We start from the raw sequence: 26,287 nt of genomic DNA, 5'->3' as shown, positions 1-26,287 counted from the left end.
GAGAAATTGTTTAAACTGAAATAATAGTGAGATAGATTTATAGGTAAAGACATTGCTGGATAATCTTGATCTATTCTTAAATGAAGAAAAACAAAGTTGCAGATCATCATGTATGTAACCTGAGACCATTTTTGTTTTTTTAAAGCATGTACATGTACAGTTACAATTGTATAGATGATGTTTTTTAAAAAAACCAAACAGGAACAATACACAGTACATTGTAGTGTTACCTCTAGGATTGAAGTATAAGAATAATGTGTGGCTTTGCTTTGTATGTTTTCTTAATGTTTTTTAAAGAAAACATTAAACTGAAAGAAGTAAAAGAAAGGCAAAAATAGGAGGGGGAAGATTAAATGAATGTTAAAATAGTTCATCTGTTTAGAATTTGTGGCTGTTACAAGTGAAACCAGGCTCATATTTACCTAGAACCACCTGATCTGGGTAACTTTGAGAGCAGCCCAAAGCAGAAGGGCCACGGGACCAGAGGGATCACTGAGGCCACCCTGGCTGAACCAGCACCCCCTCCTCTGCTCCACCCTCCCATGGGCTCTTGGCCAGGAGTCACAGAAGGTTGCCATGAAGTGGGTCATGGGTGTTCCCTAGCTGTGCTGCTGGTGACCTTGGCCAAGCCTGGCTGTCAGCTCCAAGGACAGGGTGTCACGTCCCCTGAAGGCTGCCAGCAGGCCACCTGAGCTTGCCCAGCCTGCCAGGCACCCTGAGTTCAGGGCCATCGCTCTCCCTTTTCCCTTAGCTGCTCCAGAGTCCCTGCAGGCATTCGAGCATGGGCTGTCCTTAACTTGTTATTTGAGAATTATTTTTACTTACCCTCCAGGATCCTCTTTGCCCCTCACCTCGGTTCATATTCTGGAATCTTGTGCAATAGAACCATTTTAGGATTAGGAGAGAGGTGGAAGATTTAGGAAACACAAGTCAGATGTCAGTACTATCACTCAGAAATGCATTGTCCTGGCAAACCGAGAATGGGGTTACTTCTTGTGAAAAAGGCCCGTGGATTCAGTATCGTCACATAGAGACTTAAGCATGCTGTTTAGACATGAGAGAAATACAGTGCGGGACCCTGTATTTGAACAGAGGCTTCCCGTAGTGAATACAGAGCCCGCTGGGGTGTGTATGTGTGTGTTTCTGTGGGATAGTAGTAGATGACAGGGGAAAGCTCTATAATGAATAAAATGCTTTCCTACATGGACTTTCTCAAGGTCAACTTAGGACAGCATTTTTTAGAGATAATTAGATGACACGATCAACTCCAATTGACACACTAGCAAATAAATGCCAATGGATATACGTATGAATTGATTTCACCAATCAAGTGCTGTTTAATGCCTAAATGGGAGACTCAGTTCTTTCCCACTCTTGCCTTGGGTAGGCGCTCTCTTTTTCCTCAGTTTCCCCCATGCAAAGTGAGTTTAATTGGGTAATATATATTTTGGTAAGATGCTTTGTTTCTCCAAAATCAGATTGAGCTATTGTGCACAACGGTTCTAGGCATTTTTGCAATGAGCTGCTTTGCCACAAACATGTTTGCCACAAAACTAATTGGCCATAAGGCAATTTTTCTGTACAAGATAAAATTTTAAAAATTAGCAGACTCATAGATAGAGAACAGGCAGACAGCTCTGGTCGGCGGGGGGGGTGTTAGGGGAGGTGGAAAGATGGAGCAAAAAAGAAAAAAAGAGAAGGAACTCATGGACACAGGCAATAGTGTGGTGATTATGGGAAGAGGGGGTGTGGTAAAGGGGGAGGAGGGATTTGGAGATGAAGAGCGTACGAGGGGGATAAATGGTGGTGGAAAAATAAAATAAAATAAATAAAATAAAATAAAATAAAAAGGGACATTAAAAAGGACATAGTGAAATCCATTTTTCGTCACAAAATTAAGAAGACTATTATGAAATACAAAATATCTGAATTCATTTAAAACGTGTAGATTCATGATAATACTGTGCATGTACCCGGTTTTATTCTGTGGGTTGTACTTAAGCACTCATACATTCATTGCATGTTGATCTGTCTCCTCTTTTGAGCTGAGCTGCTTACCTGTTGTTTTTATTCTTGGCGTCTTGTCTCATGGCTGTTAATAGACATCGCAAAGTTCTATGAGAAATACGGGTTCAACTCCCCACCTTCGAATCACCAAAGGATTTGCAAACTGATATGTCAGTGATCATACTCTAGTATAGTATGAAATCTGGCTTTACACTTTGTTATTTCACACTTTCAGTAACTTTGTCACCATATTTTCTACCAAGTTGATATACATAGTTATCATTCACTATTTTAAGACCTCCATGTCTAGTTGTCACTGTATAGACCAGCGTTTCTCAACCTGTGGGTCGTGACCCCTTTGGCGGTCAAACGACCCTTTCACAGGGGTCACCTAAGACCATCCTGCATATCAGATATTTACATTACGATTCATAACAGTAGCAACATTACAGTTATGAAGTAGCAACGAAAATAATTTTATGGTTGCAGGTCACCACAACATGAGGAACTGTATTTAAAGGGCCAGAAGGTTGAGAACCACTGGTATAGACCAATATGAGGGCTAAGATTTATGTAATATAAAAACGGGAGTACACTGTCAAACTGTTGACCAGTTACTTTATCTTTTATGACAAAATTGCTTTACAGCCAATTAGTTTAACAGCAAAAATGCTTGTGGTGAAGATGTTTACGGCAAAGAAGCTTATTGTAAAAATACCCTACATGGTGCATAACAGTTCCCAGGTTGACACAAATGACTCTTGTAGCATTAATATACATAGTTATTCAAATATGCAGGTCCTCCCTTGGGGCACACACAACACTCATTTACACACTCACACACACACACACACACACACACTCGTACACACACACCACCCCCAGGCCCTCTGATTCTAAGCAACCACTCTAATCTTAATCCCTTAAATGTGATTATTATTATTATCATTATTATTACTTTAGGTAATTCTGGGAATTCTACTTCCTCCTTCAATTCTCAGCTTGGAGTTCAAGAACAAAGACGACATGCCTTACATGACTCAGGCCCAGGAAATCCATCTCCAAGAGAAGGAGCCAGAAGAACCAGAAAAGCCCACGAAAGAAAAAGACGAAGAGGATATGGAACTGACAGTAAGAAAATACTCCTCAGTTATTGTCCATGGGGACAATCCCTCATCCACGTGTCCCATTGATATGGCTTCAGATTCCGTAACTCCTGAGGTCAGCCTCCCACCAGGTGCTTTCATTTGAGTGGTGAGACCAGGGTATTATGAAAGTGCCCTCTCTATGCACAAATAATATGACTATAGAAACTAATTAGATGTGAAATTTTTCAGCCAGGGTTAGTGGTACAGGACAACCCAATGAAATTCAAAAGCAAGGCACCCTTAATTTCCCCATCAGGTAGTGCTGTATAAACAACCAGGTGGTGTGGCAGCCTCAGCACTTGAGGAAAGAAAGGAGATTGGTGGTTTGGGAGCAGCCGGCTTCACTGAGCTGGAACTCTTCTTCTGATCAGAAGCTGAGCCTTTATCTGTCTTCAGGGTCGGGCTCACAATGCAGGACTAATAGAATGTTGAGGTTTGTATGGAAGGTTTTTCTTAGCTCTTCCTGGTGTAATTATAGAGCATGGATGCTTTGTTCTGCAGGGCAAATGGGGCAGCTGGGCATGGGACAGCTTCCCGCAACCCCCGCCGGAGCAGCGTGACTGCCACTGGATTGTAGCCAAGGTCTAAAAATATCACAGGCTGTTAAAGGGACAAACAAGGCTTCATAGCTTTAGAGACATCAAGCAACAACTCCACAGGACCTCCTTGATATGCCCCACCCTCCCCTGCCCTCTCACCAGTCACTGTGATGACCCAGAGAAGCTGTAAGGGGAGAAAACAAAAATTGGTTTTGCTCAGGTGACAAAAGGCCTTGCATTATTATCCTAGTAGGACACCTCTGTGAATTGCGTTTTCCTCCAAATAAACACTATCTCCTCCCACTAGGCCCTTTCTAAAGATCTATTTTAAGGCACAGTTTCAGCCTCACGTGTAACAGGGTATATACATTGGGACACTCTTTTGATGGATAAATCATTCACAGCTTTTGACTCATTGAGTTTAAAGCCAATGTTTGCTTTCAGTTTCAATGTGTAAAAATTGGCCGTCTACTTCCCTCTGTGATAGGGGTGACTGCCTTCCCTAAGGATCTTAACATATTTTTGGCCTCTGCACCCTTCGAGGGTAGAACCTATTTTGATTATGAGCAGCAGCGTTGTAGTAGTACTACAGGGTCTTTATTGACAGCTTCAGCGGAGGGGTAAAGAGTGTGTGCCCTGGCTCCAGAACCCTGCCCCATCACCTCCTCTGGAACCACAGACACAGTTTTTAACCTCTAACATGGGAATAATAGTAGCTTACAGGTGCATGTAGACTATATAAAAAGTGTGCATGTAAACCATGTACACTGGTGTCGAGCGCGAGGTAAGCCTTGATTAAACAGTGCTAAGTGCTTCACATGCATTTACTGGTGGAGTCCTCACAACAATCCCACAGGTAGGTACTAAAAGGGTGTCCCAATATTCACGCAAGAAGTAATTTTGATAGAAACACAGGTTTATAATTAAAAAATGTAAATTTTTTATTGATTCATAAAGTATACAGTATAGGGTTACGTATGGAATAGCATATCGGGTAAATGGCCTCCATGGCACAAAAAACTGGATTATCATGTCGAGATAGCGAGCACCATTAACTGTTATTGCCTGAGCAGCCACATTTCGGTCATGGAAAATTTCAACAAAAGTGTATGTGCCAGAAAAGCCGTGGAGGCCATTTACCCGATATGCTATTCCATACGTAACCCTATACTGTATATTTTATGAATCAATAAAAAATTTACAATTTTTAATTATAAACCTGTGTTTTCTATCAAAATTACTTTTTGCGTGAATTTTGGGACACCCTTTATTATTTATCCCATCTTATAGATGAGGAAGCTGAGACTCAGAGAGGTTAAATTGCCCAAGGGTACTCCGCTAATTAGTTGTAACTCGGGCATTAGAACCCAGGCATAGAGATTTCATTGGCCCTGCTTTTAGCTGATAGGCTATGCTAATTTTTTTTTTTTTGTCCTAGTATCAAATGTAGGCACTCAGCTGGTTTGATCTACCATGTAGCAGAGAGAATCTGAAAGTGATGCATGGGACTCCTATGTCAAGTAGGACATGGCCTTGACATTGGCATACTTGCTAAGAAGGCTCGAGGGAGGATTTTAGGAAGGTAGCCAGAAGCTGAAGGCAGTATTTTTTTCTTGTTGGGTCTCAAAGAAGAAAATAAAGGAGGCAGCTTCCTTCTCCTCAGTCAAGCAGGGGTGGGGAATGTCCGGCCCTCGGGCCGTATAAGGCCTGTGAAATCATTTGGTTTGGCCTTGCCAAGGCATTAGAGGTGAGTTAATTAAATGTTTGACCAAATATAGCAGGCTAATTTTTACGTTGATAATTCTGTATGGCTGCAAATGGCCCTTGGCAGAAAAAAAAAAAGGTTCCCCACCCCTGGTCTAGAGCTTTGGGAACCTGACCCTTCAAGAAGCCACAGTAAAGATGCATCTCTGGGCTGAGACAAAGTCTGCTTCCTGGAGAGTAGCCCCTGGTTGTTTATTGAGAACGCAAGTAGAAGACACCAACATGTCATTGCTGCTCGATCTTCTTCCCTACAGGCTGGAAGGGCAGGGAGAAGGGAAGGAAGGAAGGGACTTGTGGGCTGGCAAAGTCAGGGTTGGATGGCAGTTGTCTTCAAGGTAGGACTTCCTTTGACCCTAATGATAAATATTGTCACAGTGCGGACCCTGGTATTGGCTCGGACCCTGGACAGGACTGGAGAATGCAATTCGTTGCACCTCTGCTCTTTTTATAGGATTAATACCTGAGCTTCCTTGTAAAACCAGCATTTCCTCTCTTAGAACGGGGCCGTTTCTCTTGGCCCTTCCAAAGCTGTGCGTGAGATATCAGCCTTCCTTTGCTAATTTTAGTGGCGTTTACTAGCTTCGTTCACCTCAGAGGCTCTTACCAGACTTGACATCTGTGTTCAGGTAGCAAAGATTTTTCAAGTTTATATTGTGCAGTTTTGTCTGTATTTGGCCCTATTACATTCTGCTTTAAGGAATGTAGGCAAAGGAAATGTTTGACTACTGGGGAAGGAAATTAACAAGATCAGCAAATTAAGCTGCTTAGGCTGGAATTAATAAAATATCAAAAATGCTTTATTCAGTCGGTTAGCACATCATCCTGATACGCAGGGTTGCAGGTTCGATCCCCTGTCAGGGCACATACAAGAATCAATCAATGAATACATAAATAAGTGGAACAACAAATTGATATTTCTCTCTCTCTCATACGGGGGGTGGGTGGCAGCAACCAACCTCCCGCGGTGCCTGGGTGGGGGGCTGTTACCTCTCGCTGGCTATCTGGGGGTGGAGGTGACGGGGATGGAGGTGTGGTGAGAATTCGGGGTATCCGCCGAGCTCGCTCTCACTCCCCCTGCTACCCTCCCCCAGGACGCCAGGGCTCCCATGCCAGGAAGCCTCAGGTGCTGGGTGCCCATGAGGAGCCCACTCCGCACCCGTGCGGTCTCTTCCAGGTGAGACGGGCTGCAGCTTCCGGGCCCTCAGGGGCCGGTCGGGCTCCCTGTGGGTTCACGCAGGAGTCAGTCTGTGAGGCTGGCCAGGAGAGAGTGTGCTGCCCACCTAGCTTCCATGCAGCACTGCTGGGTGGCCCAGAGGCCCATGCTGTGCCCCAGCCTGTGGTGTCCTGCCGTGTTCACCACATCTCCAGGTGGGAACTCGGGCACCATGACTCAGGTGGAGGGGGGAGTGTGGGGCCCAGGTGCTGCCCAGGGCCCAGAAGTCAGCTGAGACCTGCCTGCCCTTCCACACCAGATGCTTGCGCTTTGATCGCTGGCCAGGCCTAGGATCGCACCCTGTGCACAAATTTCGTGCACCAGGCCTCTGGTATAAAATATTAGCTTTGACTATTTTTGTCATTGTCTCAAATATCCACGTCACTCACATATCTATCAATCACAAATGATTTGCCTGTGACCAACAGGATTTCTGGAGAAGGTAACTTCCATTCCTTTATGGACCCTTTGGCTAGAAAAGTACCTTGAGTTAATGAATAGGTACCATTCTATACTCTGGCCTAGTTAGGAGTTGGTTTTGGTCAGTAAGTTGAATCAATCTTTATGATGGATATAGCAAACTAGAAAGGAATAGAGTTTCATAAATATTGATCACTGGCTCCAAGAAACTCTGAGGCTACATATTTGTCCCTGTATAACTTATAATTTATGTAACATAAACACAATTACCCTACTTCTGTTCACTTATTTATGTGCTCAACAATACAATGCTATTTGGGAACACAGTGAGATGAGAGTAAAGGCAGTTTGGAGGGTTTAGGCATCTGGGAGAGTGGCATCTTTGGGTAACCTCTAGGGACAGCGGCTTTCCCAACAGAGTCAGAACAATGTCCTGGGTCTGTGGGCATGTTGAGACGTTATTAGGCAAAATGCAAGACATTATCTGGCAATGCAGGTGAAACAAAAACAAAAATACAACAACCTGTTTTGCTTTTATTGTTCAGTTATATTCTAAAGTGGATGTATTTTTAAATGGCTTATCTTTCATGAGTTTAAGTAAAGTATTAAAAATGTTTTTTTAAATTAATTTATTAATCAGGCCTGTGGGCCACTGGTCACTGTCTGGGGGGTGATGGATCGGGGCCTGGTCCCCCACCCAGCTCCCTCAGTGCCTGGGAGCCAGGGGGTGGCCCCGCCCCCGCCACCACTACTGGTCGCCATCTGTGGGGCGATTGGTGGGGCAATTGGGCTCCGTACCCACCTTGGCCTGGCACCGCCCACTCACCTACTCCACCATCCTACCACGGTTCTGCTCTCATCAGGGCCCATTGGGGCCGGCAGCACCTCCAATGCCGCCCACTGCCAATGCCACCAATGCCCACCATGTTCCGCACCACCCCCTGGTGGTCAGCACACGTCATAGCAAGCAGATGAACTCCCAATCGAACAATTTGCATATTAGGCTTTTATTCGCTAGGATTTTATGTAAGGTGGTTTGTAAACAGGATTACCTAGGGGTTGTCTGTGTTCTCAACTTCAAAATAACCAGAAATTATTTCTATAATTTGATGTCTCAACTACAAACCTGTATTCCCAAGTTTTTCTTATCCCAAATTAGTCTATAAGCAGTTAAAAGGTTTTACCTTGTTCTCACATTTAATGAAAATTTTATATCCCAAACACTATTGAACTAACCTTGTCTTAGAATGATATTGAAAGAATTAAAGCCAAGAAATTATGCTGTAATAGACTCCTAATAACATACTTTCTTTTCTGATGAGAGATATCAACTAGATCATTTTAGTCAACAGTATTTGAGAAAGTCTCAGATCCCTTTAAAGACCAACTAATACTTAAGTGCCAGATGCTTAGTGATTATAGACCAACCCTATAGCAGGTGCTAGTATTACCCTCATTCTACAAAGAAACTAAGTCTCAGTGAGGTTAAAAAACTTGACCAAGGTGCCATGGAGTCCAAGTGTCCAAGTTAGGACTCGATGCTCCTCTGAGCGACCCAAAGCCTGGAACTCTTCACCCCTAGGATCTTAGCCATCTTTGGGACATCCTGTCACTTGCCATCCAGACAGGCCTGTGTCTGTCTTTTCTCAAATTCTGCCTTTTCCGTGATGTTACATCATTATTATTGTTGCTGCTGCTATTTTTATGAATGAGAAGGAAATAATTCTTGAGGAAAGCTCCAGCAGCTTGAGATGAGGGCCTCTCCAGGTCAGGCCTGGCTTCTAGCCCCGCCTGGATGACGCTGCCACGCAGAGGAAGGCAGTGTGTCCAGGAGTTGCCATGAAACTAACATCAGCAGTAATTGAGGTTCTGTGGTGTTTGAGATCAGATAACCAAGGCAGATGCCAAAGGGTTGGGGAGATGTTCTAACCTGACTAAGCTCTAGGCACTCTAATAGTTAGGTATTAGTGATCCAATTTACCTTTGACTTAAGCGTCATTAGCATGAGGGAAGACACGATTTGAACCCAGACCTGCTTGTTTCACAATATATATGACGATAGTGGAACTAGGAGACAAGCCAGAGTCATGGCCTTCCCAGGCAACACTCTTTCTCCCTCTCAGAATTCTCCCGTCACTCACATCTTCCAGAGGTCCCCAGGGTGGAAGAGACAAGAATGGTCAAGAAATATCCCTAAGGGCTTCCATGCCAGATTATATGTATAATGCAAAAGCACAAATATGGTGCCCGGCCAGTGTTGCTCAGTGGTTGAGTGTTGACCTATGAACACAGTTCAATTCCCAGTCAGGGCACATGCCCAGGTTATGGGCTCAATCCCCATTGGGGGGTGTGCAGGAGGCAGCCAATCAGTGATTCTCTCAATGTTTCTATCTCTTTCCCTCTCCCTCCCTCTCTTTGAAATCAACAAAAACATATTTTTTAAAAATGAGAGAGAAAAAAAATGCACATGTAGGAAAGGCACAGTCTCTAACTCTCTGGTAGCCTTGGACAATGCCTTAGGTTCTATGAGCATGTTTTCCTCCTGTGTAAACGAACACATTGAACTCCATGACCTCCAGAGCCTTGCTGTGATGATATTCATTCTCTCCCTCTGCAGGCAATGTTGGGACGAAGCAACGGGGAATCTTCCAGGAAGAAGGATGAAGAAGAAGTTCAGAGCAGGCACCGGTTAATCCCCTTGGGCAGAAAAATCTACGAGTTCTACAATGCCCCCATCGTGAAGTTCTGGTTCTACACTGTGAGTATCTTGCCTTTTCTTCTTCCTGAGAGATGGCCACAAGGAGCCAACATCAATTTCTCACGCACCTGGGTGGTGTCCTCTGTGAGTCATAGTATGAAGACCACACAGGCATAAACAAACACTCTAGGGCAGCAGTTCTCAACCTGTGGGTCGAGACCCCTTTGGCGGTCGAATGACCCTTTCACATGGGTCACCTAAGACCATCCTGCATATCAGATATTTACATTACGATTCATAACAGTAGCAACGTTACAGTTATGAAGTAGCAATGAAAATAATTTTATGGTTGGGTCACAACATGAAGAACTGTATTTAAAGGGCCAGAAGGTTGAGAACCACTGCCTTAGGGAGACCTTGCTTTTTCCAATCGCTTAGAAAGATTTGTGGAGTCTGTGAGCCAGCTTACATAGCATCTACATTTCTGCTCCTCGCAGAAAATAAAGAATAGTAAAAGCGAGAACTTACAGAAATAGAGGTGAGATGAGTATGAATCTAGTCTAGCAGGAAAATAGATGTCATTTTATAAAATGCTTCCCTGTTCTAGGTGGATGAGCGCTGGATTAGAGTTCCTGGTTGCGTATTTTTTGCTTGTTTGTTTTGTTTTTTTGGGGGGGGTGGGGAGAGAAAGAGAGAGAGAGACATTGATTTTTGTTGTTTCACTTATTTATGCATTCAATGGTTGATTCTTGTCTGTGCCCTGACCAGGATCGAACCTGCAACCTTGGCATATCAGGACAACTCTCTAACCAACTGAGTTACCCAGCCAGGGCTTCAGAGTTGCCTATTTTAGATGCCAGCGCTGGGTTTGGGGGACGTTGGTGGGTATGGGCTGAGCAGAGTGGTAGGAGTAACACCACTGACGATGAGTAGCGTTAGTGTGTCATCACTCCCCGTCTGGTAGTGTCATCGGACAACCTTTCTTGCTCTGACCCAGCTAACATGCAAACAAAGCAGCAGCAACTACTAAAGCAAACTGCAATCATGGCAAATACTGTTCAGTGAGCACACCCTGCAGACATTTCCTGCCCCTACGATGAAAGACTGTCCCTGAGCCAAAACCGGTTTGGCTCAGTGGATAGAGCGTCGGCCTGCGGACTGAAAGGTCCCAGGTTCGATTCCGGTCAAGGGCATGTACCTTGGTTGCAGGCACATCCCCAGTGGGAGATGTGCAGGAGGCAGCTGATCGATGTTTCTCTCTCATCGATGTTTCTAGCTCTCTGTCTCTCTCCCTTCCTCTCTGTAAAAAATCAATAAAATATATTTTAAAAAAAAAAGAAAGACTGTCCCTGAAACAGCCTCCTGATGTGGTAGAAATGGCTCAACTGTTGGGTTTCTACTTCTACTTTTCAACGATATTTTAAGTTTGAGCTGTGGCCCAGGTCGTGTCTGCTTCTCTCCGGCCACAGTGGAGCTGTGCCAGGTGAAGGAGGCATCTGTACGTCTGTATTTTCGGCCTTTCTCACAACCAGCTACATCCCAGTCACTGAGTCAGCAACAGGATAACCCGAGTCTGAGGCCACAGTGACTCAAGTGACCAGATGAGGTGCTTTTCGTGCGGCCCTGTATGCTAACACTGCGTGCTGGGTTTAAATGGGGCTTTCTCAGCACTGTGGACATTTGGGGCAGAGTAATTCTTGGTGAAGGAGGCCTGTCCTGTTCATTGTAGCAGCACATTGGCCTCTTCACGCCCCAATGGTGCATTGTCCCCACACACTGCCAAATGTCCCCTTGTGGGGTAAAATCGCCACCAGTTGAAAACCCCTGCTTGAACGTACAGCCTTGAGAGAGGATGGGATATTATCAAAATATAAAGATTGGGCTTTTTTTAGGGAAGCAAAATTTAAATATATTAATATTTTTTTAATTCCCTCTTAAAAAATAATAACGAAGGCATGGAAAGATTATTTCTATGCATGTGTATATACAGATGTTGGTTATTTTTACCTTGCAGAAAACACCTTAGTAGTGACAAGCATGGACTTGGGAGTCAGACTGCCTGAGTAGAAATCCTGTCTTAGTAAAGTAACTTGTGACTTCAAGCCAGTTCCTTTAGTACTCTGTCCCCAGCTTTCTTAAGATTGGGGGTAACCACAGCGCCTGCTGTAGGAGGTTTAGTAAAGATTGGATGTGTTAAAACGTGTAAAGCACTGAGAACAGTGCCTGAGAGCACCTTGTTCTTCCTAGGCTAGTTCTACTGCGGAGCAAGAGTTAGTGTTTCATTCATTCGCCCACTCAACAATAATGAAGTATCAGTTATTGAACACCTACTATGAGGCACTGTTCTAGGTGTTCATATACACTTTCCCGAATCTAATAGTTTCATCAAGGTAATATTTTCACTGCATTTTGCTCAGGTCTGTCCTTCCTCTTATTCAGGGCTGCCCCGGTGTCTCGCCTAGAATAGGGCTTGACGAGCTGGAACCCACGGGCCCAATCCAGCCACTGCTGTTGTTGTGGCCTGTGAGCTAAGAATGGATTTACATTCTTAAAGAGTTGAAACAAAATCAAAGGAAGGATACTCTGTGACACATAAAAATTATATAAAATTTACATTGCAGTGTCCATAAATAAAGTTTTATTAGAACACAGCCAATTCACTCATTCACCTACACCAGTGGTGGGCAAACTGCAGCTCGGCAAACTGCGGCTTGCGAGCCACATGTGGCTCTTTGGCCCCTTCAGTGTGGCTCTTCCACAAAATACCGGCTCTTCCACAAAATACCGACTTCTGTGCATGGGCCACGAAGTTTCAATCGCACAGTACGTGCGCGCCTGCACATGGTATTTTGTGAAAGAGCCACACTGAAGGGGCCAAAGAGCCGCATGTGGCTCGCAAGCCGCGGTTTGCCAACCACAGACCTACACCCTGGCTGCTTTTATGCTATTGAGTGGATTACTTGCTTCAGAGCCCATCAGGTCAACAAAGCGTTAAAAATGAACTATCTGGCCCTTTACAAAACATTTGCAGGTCCCGGACTGAGAGCAGAAACCAAGCCAATAGGAGAATTACCCATCCCTTTATGAAGAGCGCTCCCTTCTCTGGTCCTTCCCAGGCATTTCTCTTTTTTTCTTGACCTGTGTTCTGTATTCATTTTATTTCCTTGATTACTCCAGTCCCCATTTTTCATCTGAGGCAAGTTGTTAGCCAAGAAGGTTTTTAAATCACAAATGCCCTGGTTCTCTGCCTTGGCTACTCATTGATGAAATTCTGGCGGCATTGGTCTGGGGCACAGCCTGGGCACCAGGGTATTTCAGAGCTCCCCGGCAGTCACAATGAGCAGCCAGAACTGGCAACCACCAGCCCAGACGGAGGGCTAGTTTTTAGCCCAGTGTTTCCATCATGATAAGGGATTTGTTGGAAATGCAAGTCCGGGCCCCATCACAGACCCACTAAACTGAGTGTGCAGGGAGAGGAGCCTGAGGAGCTGTGTGTGTAACAAGCTTCCCAGGTGAGCCTGGTGGGCCTGGAAACGGGATGCACTGCTTCCCTTGTTTCATAGGCGCTGGCGGGGAAGCCGCCTCTCTGAGGAGTGGGGGCGTATCCGCTCCTTCCGCCTGGCTGGCTGGATCAGCCTCAGGAATCCCATCAGACTGGATGCTCCGGGCATGTTCGATTGTGTTTACACGGTTTTCAGAAATCCACATTTATGTATTGACCAAACCCAACCTCAAGGAAGTAAATGGAGATGGGGGGTGTCAACCTTTTAAATCCCCAAGGATGCTTCACCGTAAAAGTCAGCTTTAGGTCAACAGGGCCATGTGCTTTTGTGGTGTTCTCTTCTGTAAGAGTGTTTCCCAGCCTTAATTCCAAAAGTATCTCCTTCTACACGCTCAAGGTCCTGAAAGTGGAACACACCTCACTTGCACATAACCTCACTTCTGTGTCATAGCGAGTTTCCGGAGGAGCAGGTTGGGTCCCCTTCTGCTCCAAGAGGAAAGGAGGGAGGGACCCAGCTGGCTCGCAGGCCATGTCTGTGATCAGAGCTGGCTTCAAGTGCCCAGCTAGAGAGGATGCAAATTCAAGGTGACATGGCCCCAGGTCAGAGGGCATCAGCAGGGACGGACTCCTTCCTATAAAAAACGCCACGTGCCCCCTCCACTCTCTAGCGGCAGTAGGAAAAGGAGGCAAGGAATGGCACAGCCCCACCGGGATCCACAGGCAGCTGAGGCAGGCTTTGGCGCTTGCATTTCATGGTTTAGGAGTCATACACCTTGGTTAATGGGAAATTTCTAAAGAGGATATATAAGCATAACAATTCTTATAGGATTCCCGCTGGCTTAACTAAGAATCATAGGTTATATTCCTTTTCAAAGCTTTGACATTCTACATAGAGTTTGTTAAAACTCACAAAATATGTGTGTGAATACACACACACACACACACACACACACACCATTAAAGTATGTCATGTTGAGGTCTGCAGCCGGCTCCATGAATCTCAGCAAGTTCTAACATAGCTTGTTTCCAGCACAGCGGCTGCTCCTCTGTTGTGCTGTTAAACATGCTTAAAGCCCTACTTGTGGAGGTTAGCCACCATCCATTGAGCCTCTGCACTGCGTCAGGAGCTAATCACACACACACACACACACCATTTAAGTATGTCATGTTGAGGTCTGCAGCCGGCTCCATGAATCTCGGCAAGTTCTAAGATAGGTTGTTTCCAGCACAGCGGCTGCTCCTCTGTTGTGCTGTTAAACATGCTTAAAGCCCTACTTGTGGAGGTTAGCCACCATCCATTGAGCCAGTTTGGGAATCACTGAGCTAAATGCATATCCCCTCTCACAAACACCCCAAACCTTTCAAAAGCTCTGTAAAGCCAGGAGTAGTCATCTCCATTTCCCAGAATGGAGGTCCAAGCAGGTGAAGTGAAATCACAAAATGATGCAGCCAGCAAGTACTTGAGATAGGATTGAAATCCAAGTTTGACTGACTTCTGTGTCTACATTCCTTTCCCCAAACACTATTCCTTCCACCAAACAAATACGCTACCAGTGGTCGGCAAACTCATTAGGCAACAGAGTTACAGGCACACCTCGTTTTATTGCGCTTGGCTTTATTGCCCTTCCCAGATGCTGTGTCTCTTACAAATTGAAGGCAAGACCCTCCCCCAGCAAAAAGATGATGATTGGCTTTATTGTGATCCCTGCTTCATTGCAGTGGTCTGGAACTGAACTGCAAGATCTCCGGTTGTTTGCCTGTACTTAAGTACTAATATGCAAAGGTCCTGAAAGAAGTTGTGTGTCACTGGGCCTACATGTGACAAGAGAAGATAATGTTTTGTAATGTTTTGCAATGAATTGGGTAAAATGATAAAAAAAAACCAGGGCAGTTAACAAGATTCATTTCACCTAGAAGTAATAGAATAGGATCCAACAGGAGAAGGAAGCAACAAGAAAGGGAGAAGGATTTCAGGTCAGAAGGAGGCTGAGAGTACATTTTAGAGTTTAACCATCGAAGTCCTTTTTTTGCCGCTTGTAAAATGCCATATGCACGGGGACTAGGGTGTGTGATGGTAAACAGCAACCAGGTGAACCAAATGCCATTTTAAACACCACCCCACAGGATTTCAGGTCGAGTAGACTCTTTTCAGGTGAGGCATTCACGATGTGCTAATGATCCTGAGGGAGTGGGGGAGGAACTGAGACGTGGGTTAAAATGACGGTCCCTGAGGGGGTGGGTGTACACGAATGACGGTCCCTGAGGGGGTGGGTGTACACGAACAAACCTCCCAGGCCATTAGTAGGGAAAGCAGCATTTCTCTAGCTCTGTAGGCTGCCAGTTTCTCCTTGTATCTCCAGAACCTCAAGGCCTCCATCCTTTGCCTTTAAGAGATGAGAAATTATACAGCTGTATTTATAAATGTGTCAACATAATAGGATCTCCAAAAATACCTTTGACTCATATTAAGGCCCCTGAGCCAGCAAGTGCCTTCCTCAGCTTGAAGCTTTGCCTAGAAAAGGTTTAACTGATATGCCATTCCCCCTAGGTGAGTCTTCCCTCCTAGGCTCCCAGCCCCTGTGCAAGAACCCACCAGCCCTCCTACATTCCGGCCATGTAGACATAACTGAGTCCACCAGGGATGTCACCAAACCTGAACCCCGAGGCTCCCAGGGACACCCAGCAAGCGAGCCAGCCAGTCCCAACAGGGTTCAGTCTCTGATGCCAGCGCCTCATGAGCTCACTCCAAGCTACACTCAGCCACACAGAATGGCCACACGGTCGGCCATTTCTCTCGAAAACATTGCTTTGTTTTCCCTTGTTTTGTTTCAAAGAAGCAGAAACCAGGAAGGAATATTCCAACTTGAATAGGGCAGGAAGGTGGTGCAATGAGAAACAGGTAAAACCCTGCCAGGGCACTGTCAGGCCAACCATCCTAAGGTAGGAGGAGGTGGGGGGAAAGAGACAGTATCTCAGAAGAGAATTCAAGTCAGGCTTCTAGATAAAGTCCAGGCTATTTTTGTGTTGGCTCGACCGATTTACAAGTATAGCAAGCGTCTTCTTTTCCTTCTTACCGACATTCAATCCACCTGGCACTCATTAGGCAACGATCCACTGTGCTGCCCTAGTTCAAGAACCTCGAGCTCACGCATGAGCAAGCGCAGCTCTGGGGCGAAGAGGTTCCCTTTTTAGCCAGGCAGACATGAGAGCCTGGGTCCTTGCAAAACGAAGTGATGCTTCATGACACAGAGACAAATGTAAGAGTCAAAAGGGAGATTGCATATCAAATTATTCCCAATGTTACCATCTTTTTATATCCTTTGGAGAGTTTAGAGCTTTGAAGTTCATGAGTTCCGAGTCCCGCTCGCTGACCTTTTTCTTGTCCTGCTGTGAGGTAGCCTTGCCCAAGGGCAGGGCTCCCGGGCCTTCGCAGCCAGAGCACCGTATTGTGTTTCCTTACAGCTGGCGTACATCGGATACCTGATGCTCTTCAACTATATCGTGTTAGTGAAGATGGAGCGCTGGCCTTCCACCCAGGAATGGATCGTCATTTCCTACATTTTCACCCTGGGAATAGAGAAGATGAGAGAGGTAACCACTTTCATAAAAAAGAACTGAGGGAAAACACCGTGGTCGGTTACATCTGTGCATGGTGGGGAGAGGGGGACGCTCCCGATCCAAGCAAATCCAGAACATTAAAGAGAATGTTCTCTAATGTGGCCACAGAAATGTGGACGTGGCTTCAAGGACTGCAGACAACCCCGGGGGAGGCCTCCAGTGAGTTCCCAGGGTCATCACTCCATGAGCCCTAAGGATTAGTACATTTCCTGCTCACATAGCATTTGCCCGAGGAATCCCTCAAGTTGTTTTCAACACTATTTAAAGGTTTGTTTGTTTTTAAATATATTTTTATTGATTTCAGAGAGGAAGGGAGAGGGAGAGAGAGGTAGAAACATCAATGATGAGAGAAAAACCATTGGTCGGCTGCCTCCTGCATGCCCCACACTGGGAATCGAGCTGGCAACCCAGGCATGTGCCCTGACGGGGAATCGAACCGTGATTACCTGGTTCATAGGTCAATGCTCAACCACTGAGCCACACTGGCTGGGCTGTTTACAAAAGTGTTTACTTCTCCCTATAAACATGACTTTTTAAGTTTTTCCACTTTTTACCTTTTTTTAATCTTTAAATCTTTCCGATTTTAACTCCCATTGCAAACCCATCCCTCTGGGTGTTTCTTTGGACAGGGTGCGCCAATACCTATGATTCTCCAAGTGCGTTTCACCTGCTCTAGGAAGTTAATTTGTTCTCTGATTTATTCCTTCTCACTATTTGTTATGTACTTGCTGGGCACCAGCCCCGGGCGTCACTGGAGTGAACTGAGCATATTTCTCACCCTTCAGGTTGAGAGTGTAGGTCCCTCTCTTCCCCCCCCCACCCCCCCTAACCCCGTGGAGTTAAAGGAGCCATCATAACACCACCCCCACATGACAGTTAAGTCAGCCTCAGAGGCCATCACGTACAGAACTGCTCAAATGAATAAAAGTCCACCAGAGGGCGCTGCAACCCTATTCAAAGCCTCCCCAAGCTCCCGTTCCCAAACCCATAGGGAAGGCAGGCTTGTGGGTATGATTCCTCTGCATTTCCCCCTGACACTGCACTGCAGGAGAGGCCTTTCCTGGAAGAAGGCTCCTGTCAAGTCTCCTGCTCCCTCTATCCCGAACATCCTCCTCTCTGTACTACAGTGAGTGGGGAAATCTATTGAGTTCCACGGGAAAAAGGATTCCTGCGAATCCACAAATCCACCATTGTTTTCATTACAAAAACAGGTTAAAAGGCCCTTACTAGCTTAGGTCTCAGCTCTACAATGTTCTCCTATAGAGGGAAAGATGCAGTATTTATTAGACCCCTTCCTATTGAGAACGTAAAAAATCATAGTTTGGCTGTGGGTACATTACTCCCATTTTATAAGGGACTAGATTTAAAAAAAAAAAATGCCTTGCCCTCTTGCCTTGCTCTGACCAGTCCATAGGCCTCTACTTCCTGACCCGGGTGTGGCTTTTTGCGTACATTTGCGTGGTCTTTGCGTGGCTCTCTGAGAACTGAGACCTCCTCCCGCTAAGGACTCGGTCGCTGAGAGGTGGCAGCTCGCTCCCCTGTGATTTGACGCCCAGATGCGCCTCCTTCCCTGCGATAAGCAGAAAAGGGAAAGACTAGAGCAAGGAGGCTGGACTCTCTCCAGGGACGGGACTGGAAGAAGACAGGGAGCAGCCTGTACTCCACAGCCTGTTCTGGAAGACGCGGCCAAGCAGGCGGGCTGCCAGGAACCTCGGGCTGCATATCCATTTCTCCTGAGGTGGCATGTAATAGCAGAGGGCTCGGAGCCTGGGTCAGCAGGGGTCAGCAGAGGGTCAGCGGGGGTTCAGCAGGAGAGCCCTGGCTTCTGAGGAAGCTGTGAGGTCGGAGGACCTACCACCTCAGTGTCTGACCTTTTCCTCTTCAGCCTGGGGAGACAGCCCCCTCCTGCCCATCCCATGGCCCTGAACCCCTTCGAGAAACGCTCAGCTGCCAAGAGAGCAAAGACCCCGCAGGTCCCTCCTCACAGTCAGCACGCAGGCCCCAGGCCCGCAAGATCTCAGGTGCAAGACCCTGGAAACATGGCCAAGTTTGCAGGCTTCTGAGGAGGGATATACAGGGATATGTGGTTTCGCAAGCTGCCCTCCCATTCCCAGAACCACATACTTCTGCGTGTAGTCACCCCAACAAGCCACGGTAATCCCTTAATGGCGCGGGACTGTTTACAGCGTGTGCTGGTAGACATTGTCTCATGGGGTCCTCCCCACCACTGTGAGGTCAACGGGGCTGTTCCGACATCCCCACTTCACTGTCATGGAAAGTACTGGTAAGACTCCGGGTTTGTTTGGGCTATTTTTCTGTAGTCCACAGCTGGAAAGGGGACTAGGTCTTAAACTTGACTAGTCCCCCGCTAGGCCCGCCCATTGTTCTTTCAGTGGGTGCCAACCCGGGATCCTCCTCGAGCCTGAGAGGTGCCTCCGAGGCAGCTGGAGAAGTGACAGGGGCGGAGGGTGGGGCTCGACTTCCCACTCCAGCTTCACCTCCAGCCAGTTAGCTTGTCACTTTTTATTTTTTTAATGTTGGGAAATCACAAGAATATTTTCGCTGTTTAAAAAGCCATACTATAGCCCTAGCCAGTTTGGCTCAGTGGATAGAGCGTCGACCTGCGGACTAAAGGGTCCCGGGTACAATTCCAGTCAAGGGCACATGCCAAGGATGTGGGCTCAATCCCCAGTAGGGGGCGTGCAGGAGGCAGCCAATCAATGATTCTCTCTCATCATTGATATTTCTCACTCTCCCTTCCTCTCTGAAAAATCAAAAAAATATATTTTAAAGAATAAATAAAAAATGATACTGTAAAGCTTGTGTTGAACACTTTTAGGAAAGTGTGGGCAAAGGGTTAGAGAAACTCGTGGCCCCCTCCTCCTTGCCCCCACAGGTGCACACACAGGTTTTTGCCCACGTAGGGTGGAGTGGGGGTGAGAAGCCACGGGGACAACAGCAGCTGCGGGAATTCCTGATGCAGGAGGCAGTGGTTCTCAATCTGCGTTCACCAGCTTCGCCTGGGAATTTGTTAGAAAAGTAAATCCTCAAGCCCCACACCAGGCAAACTGAAGCAGAAACGCCAGGCGTAGGGCCCAGCTACCTGCGGTCCCCCAGGTAATCCTGATCCACGCTAACGGTTAAGAAGGCCTGGTTTAGGAATGAGGTTAGCAGGTGGCTCCTGGTAGCTTGCTTAGCCTTCCAAGCCCTCGTCCTGACTTACAATGACCTCCCTTCCTTATTATTTCAGGCCAAAGTAAGCCATAAAGAGGGATAGGCCAATTCAAATACATAGCTGCAGATTAGAACTGTCCCCAGTCTTTTCTCTCTCCTTTGAGAGGTTCTGAGTTGGGAAAGGGGTGGGTCATAAGTCAAAGAGATGGAAGCTCAGGGGTAAACACAAATGATTCCTACAAGTAGCCCTGTGACGTTGCCTCAGTAGGCTGGCTTCCCTGGCTCCTCGTATCCTGGGGCAGGCTGTGGGACGGGATGGGTGGCGACTCCTGCTATGTATCTGTTCATTTCATAGAGTGTGTGTGAGCAAAAAGGCTCCTCTAGAATTAAGCTCAGTCAGAGCCCCACCCAGCAGTAAAGGGACTGGAGAATTGCTGTGAGTTGTCTTTGCAACAATCAGTCAGTCCACAAATATTTTTTGAGTATTATGTAACAGGCTCTGGGGAACACAGGGTCTACCCTCAGAATTTAGAGTCTAGTGGAGAGAGATGGTGGATGGATAGATAGGTAGCTGATAGATAGATAGATAGATAGATAGATAGATAGATAAACAGACACATAGGCACACATACTATACATGCACACAGAAGTTAATTTCATATAGTGATAAAATCTTCAAAAAATAGAATAGAGTAACAGAGAGTGACTTGGGGCTGTGGAGACCACTGCAGGGAGGGCACTCAAGGAAGGTCACCTAAGAAGGAAAAACGTGAGCAGAGACCTTGAGGATGAGGATGAGGAGAAGCCAAACATGTAAAAATCTTGGAGAAGAAAAATGCCCAACAGAAGGAACAAGTGCCAATGGCCTGCGCCTAGAATGCATTTGCCATGCTTAAGAGCAGACCGCCATGGCTGCAGGATGGGGAATGAGGAGAGTATGGTAGGCCATCAAATGAGGTCACATCAAGGAGCTTGGATCTTTCTCTGTAATGAAAGCATCATAGATGATTGGAGCATTCAATTATCAAAATTGGCTTTAGTATTTATTGTTCTTGTTTATCTCTCAAGTCTCTTTTTAAATTGAGGTGTAATTTACTTGTAAGGAAATAACTTGTAAGGGTACAGCTTGGTGAGTTTTTACCTATACATAAAACTGTGGAATCCCCACCCAGAGCATGGCTTACGTTTGTAAAGAGTGTGCTGCTCAGAGAACGGGTTGAGGCAGCGCGGGCAACAGTGGCGGCAGGGATGCCAGTTAGAAGGCTGTGGCAGTCATCTGGGAGATGTGATGGGGCTTACGATAGAGTGGCAGCAGTGGAGGTGGTGAGAAGTGGTAAGATTTAGAAATAGAGGTGATAGGACATGTTGATGTAAAGAATCTGGTGTGAAAGAGAAGAATAAAGGAGTCCTCCAAGATGGTGGTCTGAGTAATTCAATAGGGTGGTGCTGTTGACTCAGATGGAGGAGGATTTCAGAGATTTGTGGGGTATTAAGAATCAATCATTTTACAGGGGAAACCCTAATTCATGTCTAGGAATTGTGAGGCAACCCTAAAGATCAAACTTATTACTTATATCTGCCTCTGGAATATTTGCCTCTGGATGGCCCACACTTTGCCCAGTTGTACATTGGCAGCATGCAAGTATTCCAGTAGACACAGAAAAAGAAAACAAGCTACAGTTGTCAACTAATAGGCCAAGCACTTTGCAACTGGGCTGAGAATATAGACCGCAATCCTAACTAGCCCCGCTCTCTTCCTTGCCCCTTAGATTCTGATGTCAGAGCCAGGGAAGTTGCTACAGAAAGTGAAGGTGTGGCTGCAGGAGTACTGGAATGTCACAGACCTCATAGCCATCCTTCTGTTCTCTGTTGGAATGATCCTTCGTCTCCAAGACCAGCCCTTCAGGAGTGATGGGAGGGTCATCTATTGTGTGAACATCATTTATTGGTACATCCGTCTGTTAGACATCTTCGGCGTGAACAAATACTTGGGCCCATATGTAATGATGATTGGAAAAATGGTAAGTAGAATTCTCTGATTCCATGTGATAAATTCTCAAATGAGGAGTGCTAATAATAGGAAGAGGGAGGTAATTCATTTGGGCCTGCTGCCAAGGTCTAACTGATATGGTCCTGGGGGTGTTTTATTTTTTAATCTGGAGTTTGACTACATCTATATACATAACTGGACAATCATCCATCACTCACACATTTACTTACTGAAAACTATATAAAGAGTATATACTTTGTGCCAAGCACTGGACTAGGATTTGGGTATACAAATTCCATGAGACTGAAGATAGGAGGAAGAGAAGTAATTACCATTCAGTGTGAGAATGCTGTAATAGACATGTATATAAAGTACAATAGGAACATAGAAAAGAGAGTAGAGGTCAGGGAGGGTTTCAAATGGAGGTTATATTTTTGCTGGATCTTGGAGGAGTAAGTCTCCACTCCAAATATATAACAGATTTTTAAGATTTTTAACATTACTTTTTTTTAATGAAGTGCTAAGAAAATGCCTTTCCCTACGCAAAGAGAAGAAAAACATCATTTATTTGAATTCAGTTGTTAGGTTGTGCTTGAATTGACCATTAAGTTCTATCACTATATCATGTGTCTTATTACACTACTGGAAAATGATGTCTGTTAAAAACTAGGTTCTATAATGATGCCCTACTTATCTTTTTTTTTTTAATGAATCCCAAGTGGCAAACTAATATGCTTCCCACAATGGCTGCGGAGTTGCTCCAACTTCTTGGCCACATCAGTTTCCAGACCTCCATAAAGACCAAGCCCTAGGGGAACAGCCTTAGTGTGAACCTGGGAGAGCCCAAGTAAACCAGCTCCCTCTCCAGACTCACCAGAGGGAGAATCAGAGCCTGAGTTGTTTTGGTTTTTTAAGTCAGTTTTTCCACTTTTCTCAGTGTATCCTCTACTTCACCTTTACAGCACATATGTGGAAAAGCCAAGCCATTCATTCTATAATGCCAAACACCTCTTATCGAAAAGCCTCTTCGTTAGTAACCTCCACTCCACTTCCGTTTATGAGCTATTGAAACCAACAGTTGGTCAATAGGTGTTCTTTATCATTCTTACTCAAGTTTTAAAATAATATACGTTATTGCTGCTTACCTTTCAGTCAACAAATCAATATTTATTACGTGGATGTGTGTGAAACTCTACTAAAAGGAATCTTAAGTAACCAACTCTTCCTACAAAAGCACTGACAAAGTCATGTAAAGAGAGGGAAAACTTGAATCCAAAAGGAAGGGGTGATGACACCTTGAACAATTCATTTAACCTCTTTGAAACTCAGTTTAATCATTTCTTAAGTAGTTATAATAGATGCAGAGCTTGTACGGTTGTTGTGATGATTAGAAATTACACATGTTAAATAGCCAACAGTAGGTGGCTCATAGTAGGTAGTTGATAAATTGTATCTGTTATTATGTTCATATTATATCTGTTAAAATACAATGAAATGGGGAGAAATTGGTGAGTATAGTTATTCTGCTCTATTCCTGACACTTTTGTACAAAAGCTTGGTGTGTATAACAACAGCATTGTTTAGGGAAAATATTCCAAACCCATTCTAGAGAGGAAAACCTTAAATTGAACAAGCTTGAATTTAAGACTAATCCCAAAACTGTATCCCAGTTCATTTGGGTATTTTGGATAGAAAAAAGAAAAGCATCTTACTCTATTACCCTGCCTGTTATATAATCTTCTTTCTACTTCAGTAGTGAATTTGAGATTGTGGTGAAAATTCCTACGTCTAAAAGCAGAGTCTCAACTTAGAGTCTACGGGAGACATTTAGAAGGGAGGATCAGTGGACCCTTTACCCAAGTTATATATAAAAATATGTGAGTGTATGAATTTTCTGAGCAGAGAGAAGCTTCCAATAAGATTGTCAAATGGTTTCTTAAATGGGCCCAATGAAAGTGAAGGACTGTAACAGCTATAAAATTAGGCCAAATTTTCTCAATCTTGACACTATTGATATTTTGGACTATTCATTGTTCTGGGAGGCTGTCCTGTGCATTATAGGATGTTTAGCAGCATCTTCTACCCACTGATGCCAGTAGTATGTACACACATACACACACACACATACACACACACACACACACACTAAAAATGTCTCTAGATATTGCCATATGTTCTGAGGGTGGGGGGGTGGGGTAGGGGGGCAAAATACCCCCTGTTGAGAAACACTACATTGGGTGATTACATAATCTGATTGGTTGCTTTATTCTAATTAATTGTTACCTTATTTTATTTCAATAAGTAAAATCTGAAAAGACCCAAACCAACCAAATACATTACTTTAAAAAGGTTGAGTGGCATTTAAATATTTGAAATAACTAAAGTCAAACTAAAGCGGCAAGATTATTTTAAAATCCACGTCTATCATTTTAATGATGGCATAATTATCCCTTTTTTATTAGAATTAAACCTTACTATGGAATAAGCAAGAAAAACGTAGTGCATTTTCTCTACCTTCTAACTTATGAATGATTTCATTTATCAGTCAAGAATAAGTAGAAAATGAGTATATTTGGGGGCTTTGTTCTCTACGGGGTTTTTAGGATAATTGGTTTAATAATTGAGTCACTGATCCAGAAGGTAGGTAAAATGTGCCTATAGAATTTATCAGGGAGCCAGATGGACTGCCAGGCAGGGAGGTTAACAAAATATGCCCAGATGTGATTATACTGAAAGTCCCTCAGCATTAGAGAGTTTCTATTCAGTGCTGAGCTGCCAAGTAACTGTGCCCTGTGGTCTAGGGAGAGACACAGCTGTTAAGGTACCTGAATACAATACTGATCAAGTATGATTCCCACTGATCTTTAGATCCAGGATCCCACTTCTCAGTGGGATTCTCCAAGCCTAGTGCTAAGCTTACTTATATAATGAAATATAAGAATAAAAACAACAGCAATAATAGCTTTCATTTACTATGTGCCAAACTCCATGTCAGATAGGTCATCATCATTATAACCTATTTCATCACCATGAATTAAATAGTGGAATAAATTGAAATTGGGCAAGGGACAAAAGCAGGATTCCAACTTCTGTCTACCTGACTCCACAGACTGACCTTCTTCCAATTCTAATAATAATAATACATTAACATTTACTGAAAACTACCCACATGAAGCATTTCACATATTATCTCATGTAATCCTTACAAAAACAATATGCATTATTATTGTTGTTATCACCATCTTGAAAATGAAAACAAAACAAAAAGAACACACACAAGATTAAGTAAGACCACCTCGCTGTTTTTACTAGCAAAGCCAAGATGAAAAAACTCAGGTAGTCTGACACCTGAGAACCCGTGCTTAGCCACTGGAGTATATACTCTTCTCTATAAAACACAATCAAAGAATATTTATAAGAATCAGGTCTCTTAATACTGAACCAACTGGACAAATTAGCTTTAAAACATAAGTAGCCAGCCCCCGTTCTCACCCATAATGTTCTATTTCTGCACTCCGCTCTGTTAGATTTTGGTATTTGAATGGAAGCTAAGACTTCTTTGAAATATATGCAATTGAGTGTTTGGGAAGAATGTCTCTGCTCTCTGGTTATTTTGATCCTTTGGGTAAATATCACAATCAATCTGAATGAAAACAGTCCTGAGAAGTTAGAACAGTTGCTATATTTGCTGGCTGAGTTTTCTTGGATCAGACTAGCTCCTAAATCTCATGAGTACACACCTTCCTCTTCCCACCCCTCTTAGTCAATCTAAATAAATATAACATGAAAAACCCATTAGTGTTTCTTCATTGGTAGAACTTCTTGTAAATAAATAATGAAAGAATTTTACAAAATAAAAAAAGAGCAAAGATGAGAAGCAGACCCTTGTTTCCTATAAAACTGTTTCAACACAGCTGGCTTGCTCATTTTAAGAGAGTTCTGAGGCCTCTAAGTTGTGAAAGGAATAACTAATTGACTAGCATATATATTTTAAGGACAGTGAACAAATAAGAATTAATGTCACCTTTTGAGAGACTCTCTTATTTAGTTTCAAAGTCACATAATACTTGAGAGATGGCTTTTGAAGTTGCCTTGAAAGTTGATAAATTGACATAAAACATATTGAGCCCCCATAAAATATATTGAGCCCCCAGTGTCCTAATGCAAACAGGAAGGCTGTAATGTTGTAATTCCAATAACAGGCACCATGGAAT

General features: G+C 44.5%; 1 protein-coding gene across 1 annotated transcript in view; it reads left to right on the top strand.

Moving 5' to 3' along the window:
* TRPM3 (transient receptor potential cation channel subfamily M member 3) overlaps positions 1-26,287 on the top strand; it is an 89,167-nt gene that overhangs the window by 6,432 nt on the left and 56,448 nt on the right. The window contains exons 5-8 of the mRNA XM_023752353.1: positions 2,971-3,138; positions 9,709-9,849; positions 16,754-16,882; positions 21,853-22,104. Coding sequence (XP_023608121.1) covers positions 2,971-3,138; positions 9,709-9,849; positions 16,754-16,882; positions 21,853-22,104 — 690 coding nt within the window. The remainder of the gene's footprint in view (positions 1-2,970; positions 3,139-9,708; positions 9,850-16,753; positions 16,883-21,852; positions 22,105-26,287) is intronic.

The sequence above is a fragment of the Myotis lucifugus genome, unplaced genomic scaffold, assembly GCF_000147115.1.
Source record: "Myotis lucifugus unplaced genomic scaffold, Myoluc2.0 scaffold_31, whole genome shotgun sequence".
NCBI lineage: Eukaryota > Metazoa > Chordata > Mammalia > Chiroptera > Vespertilionidae > Myotis > Myotis lucifugus.
Note: the sequence above shows the minus strand (reverse complement) of the source record. Positions and strands in the feature narration are given on the sequence as shown.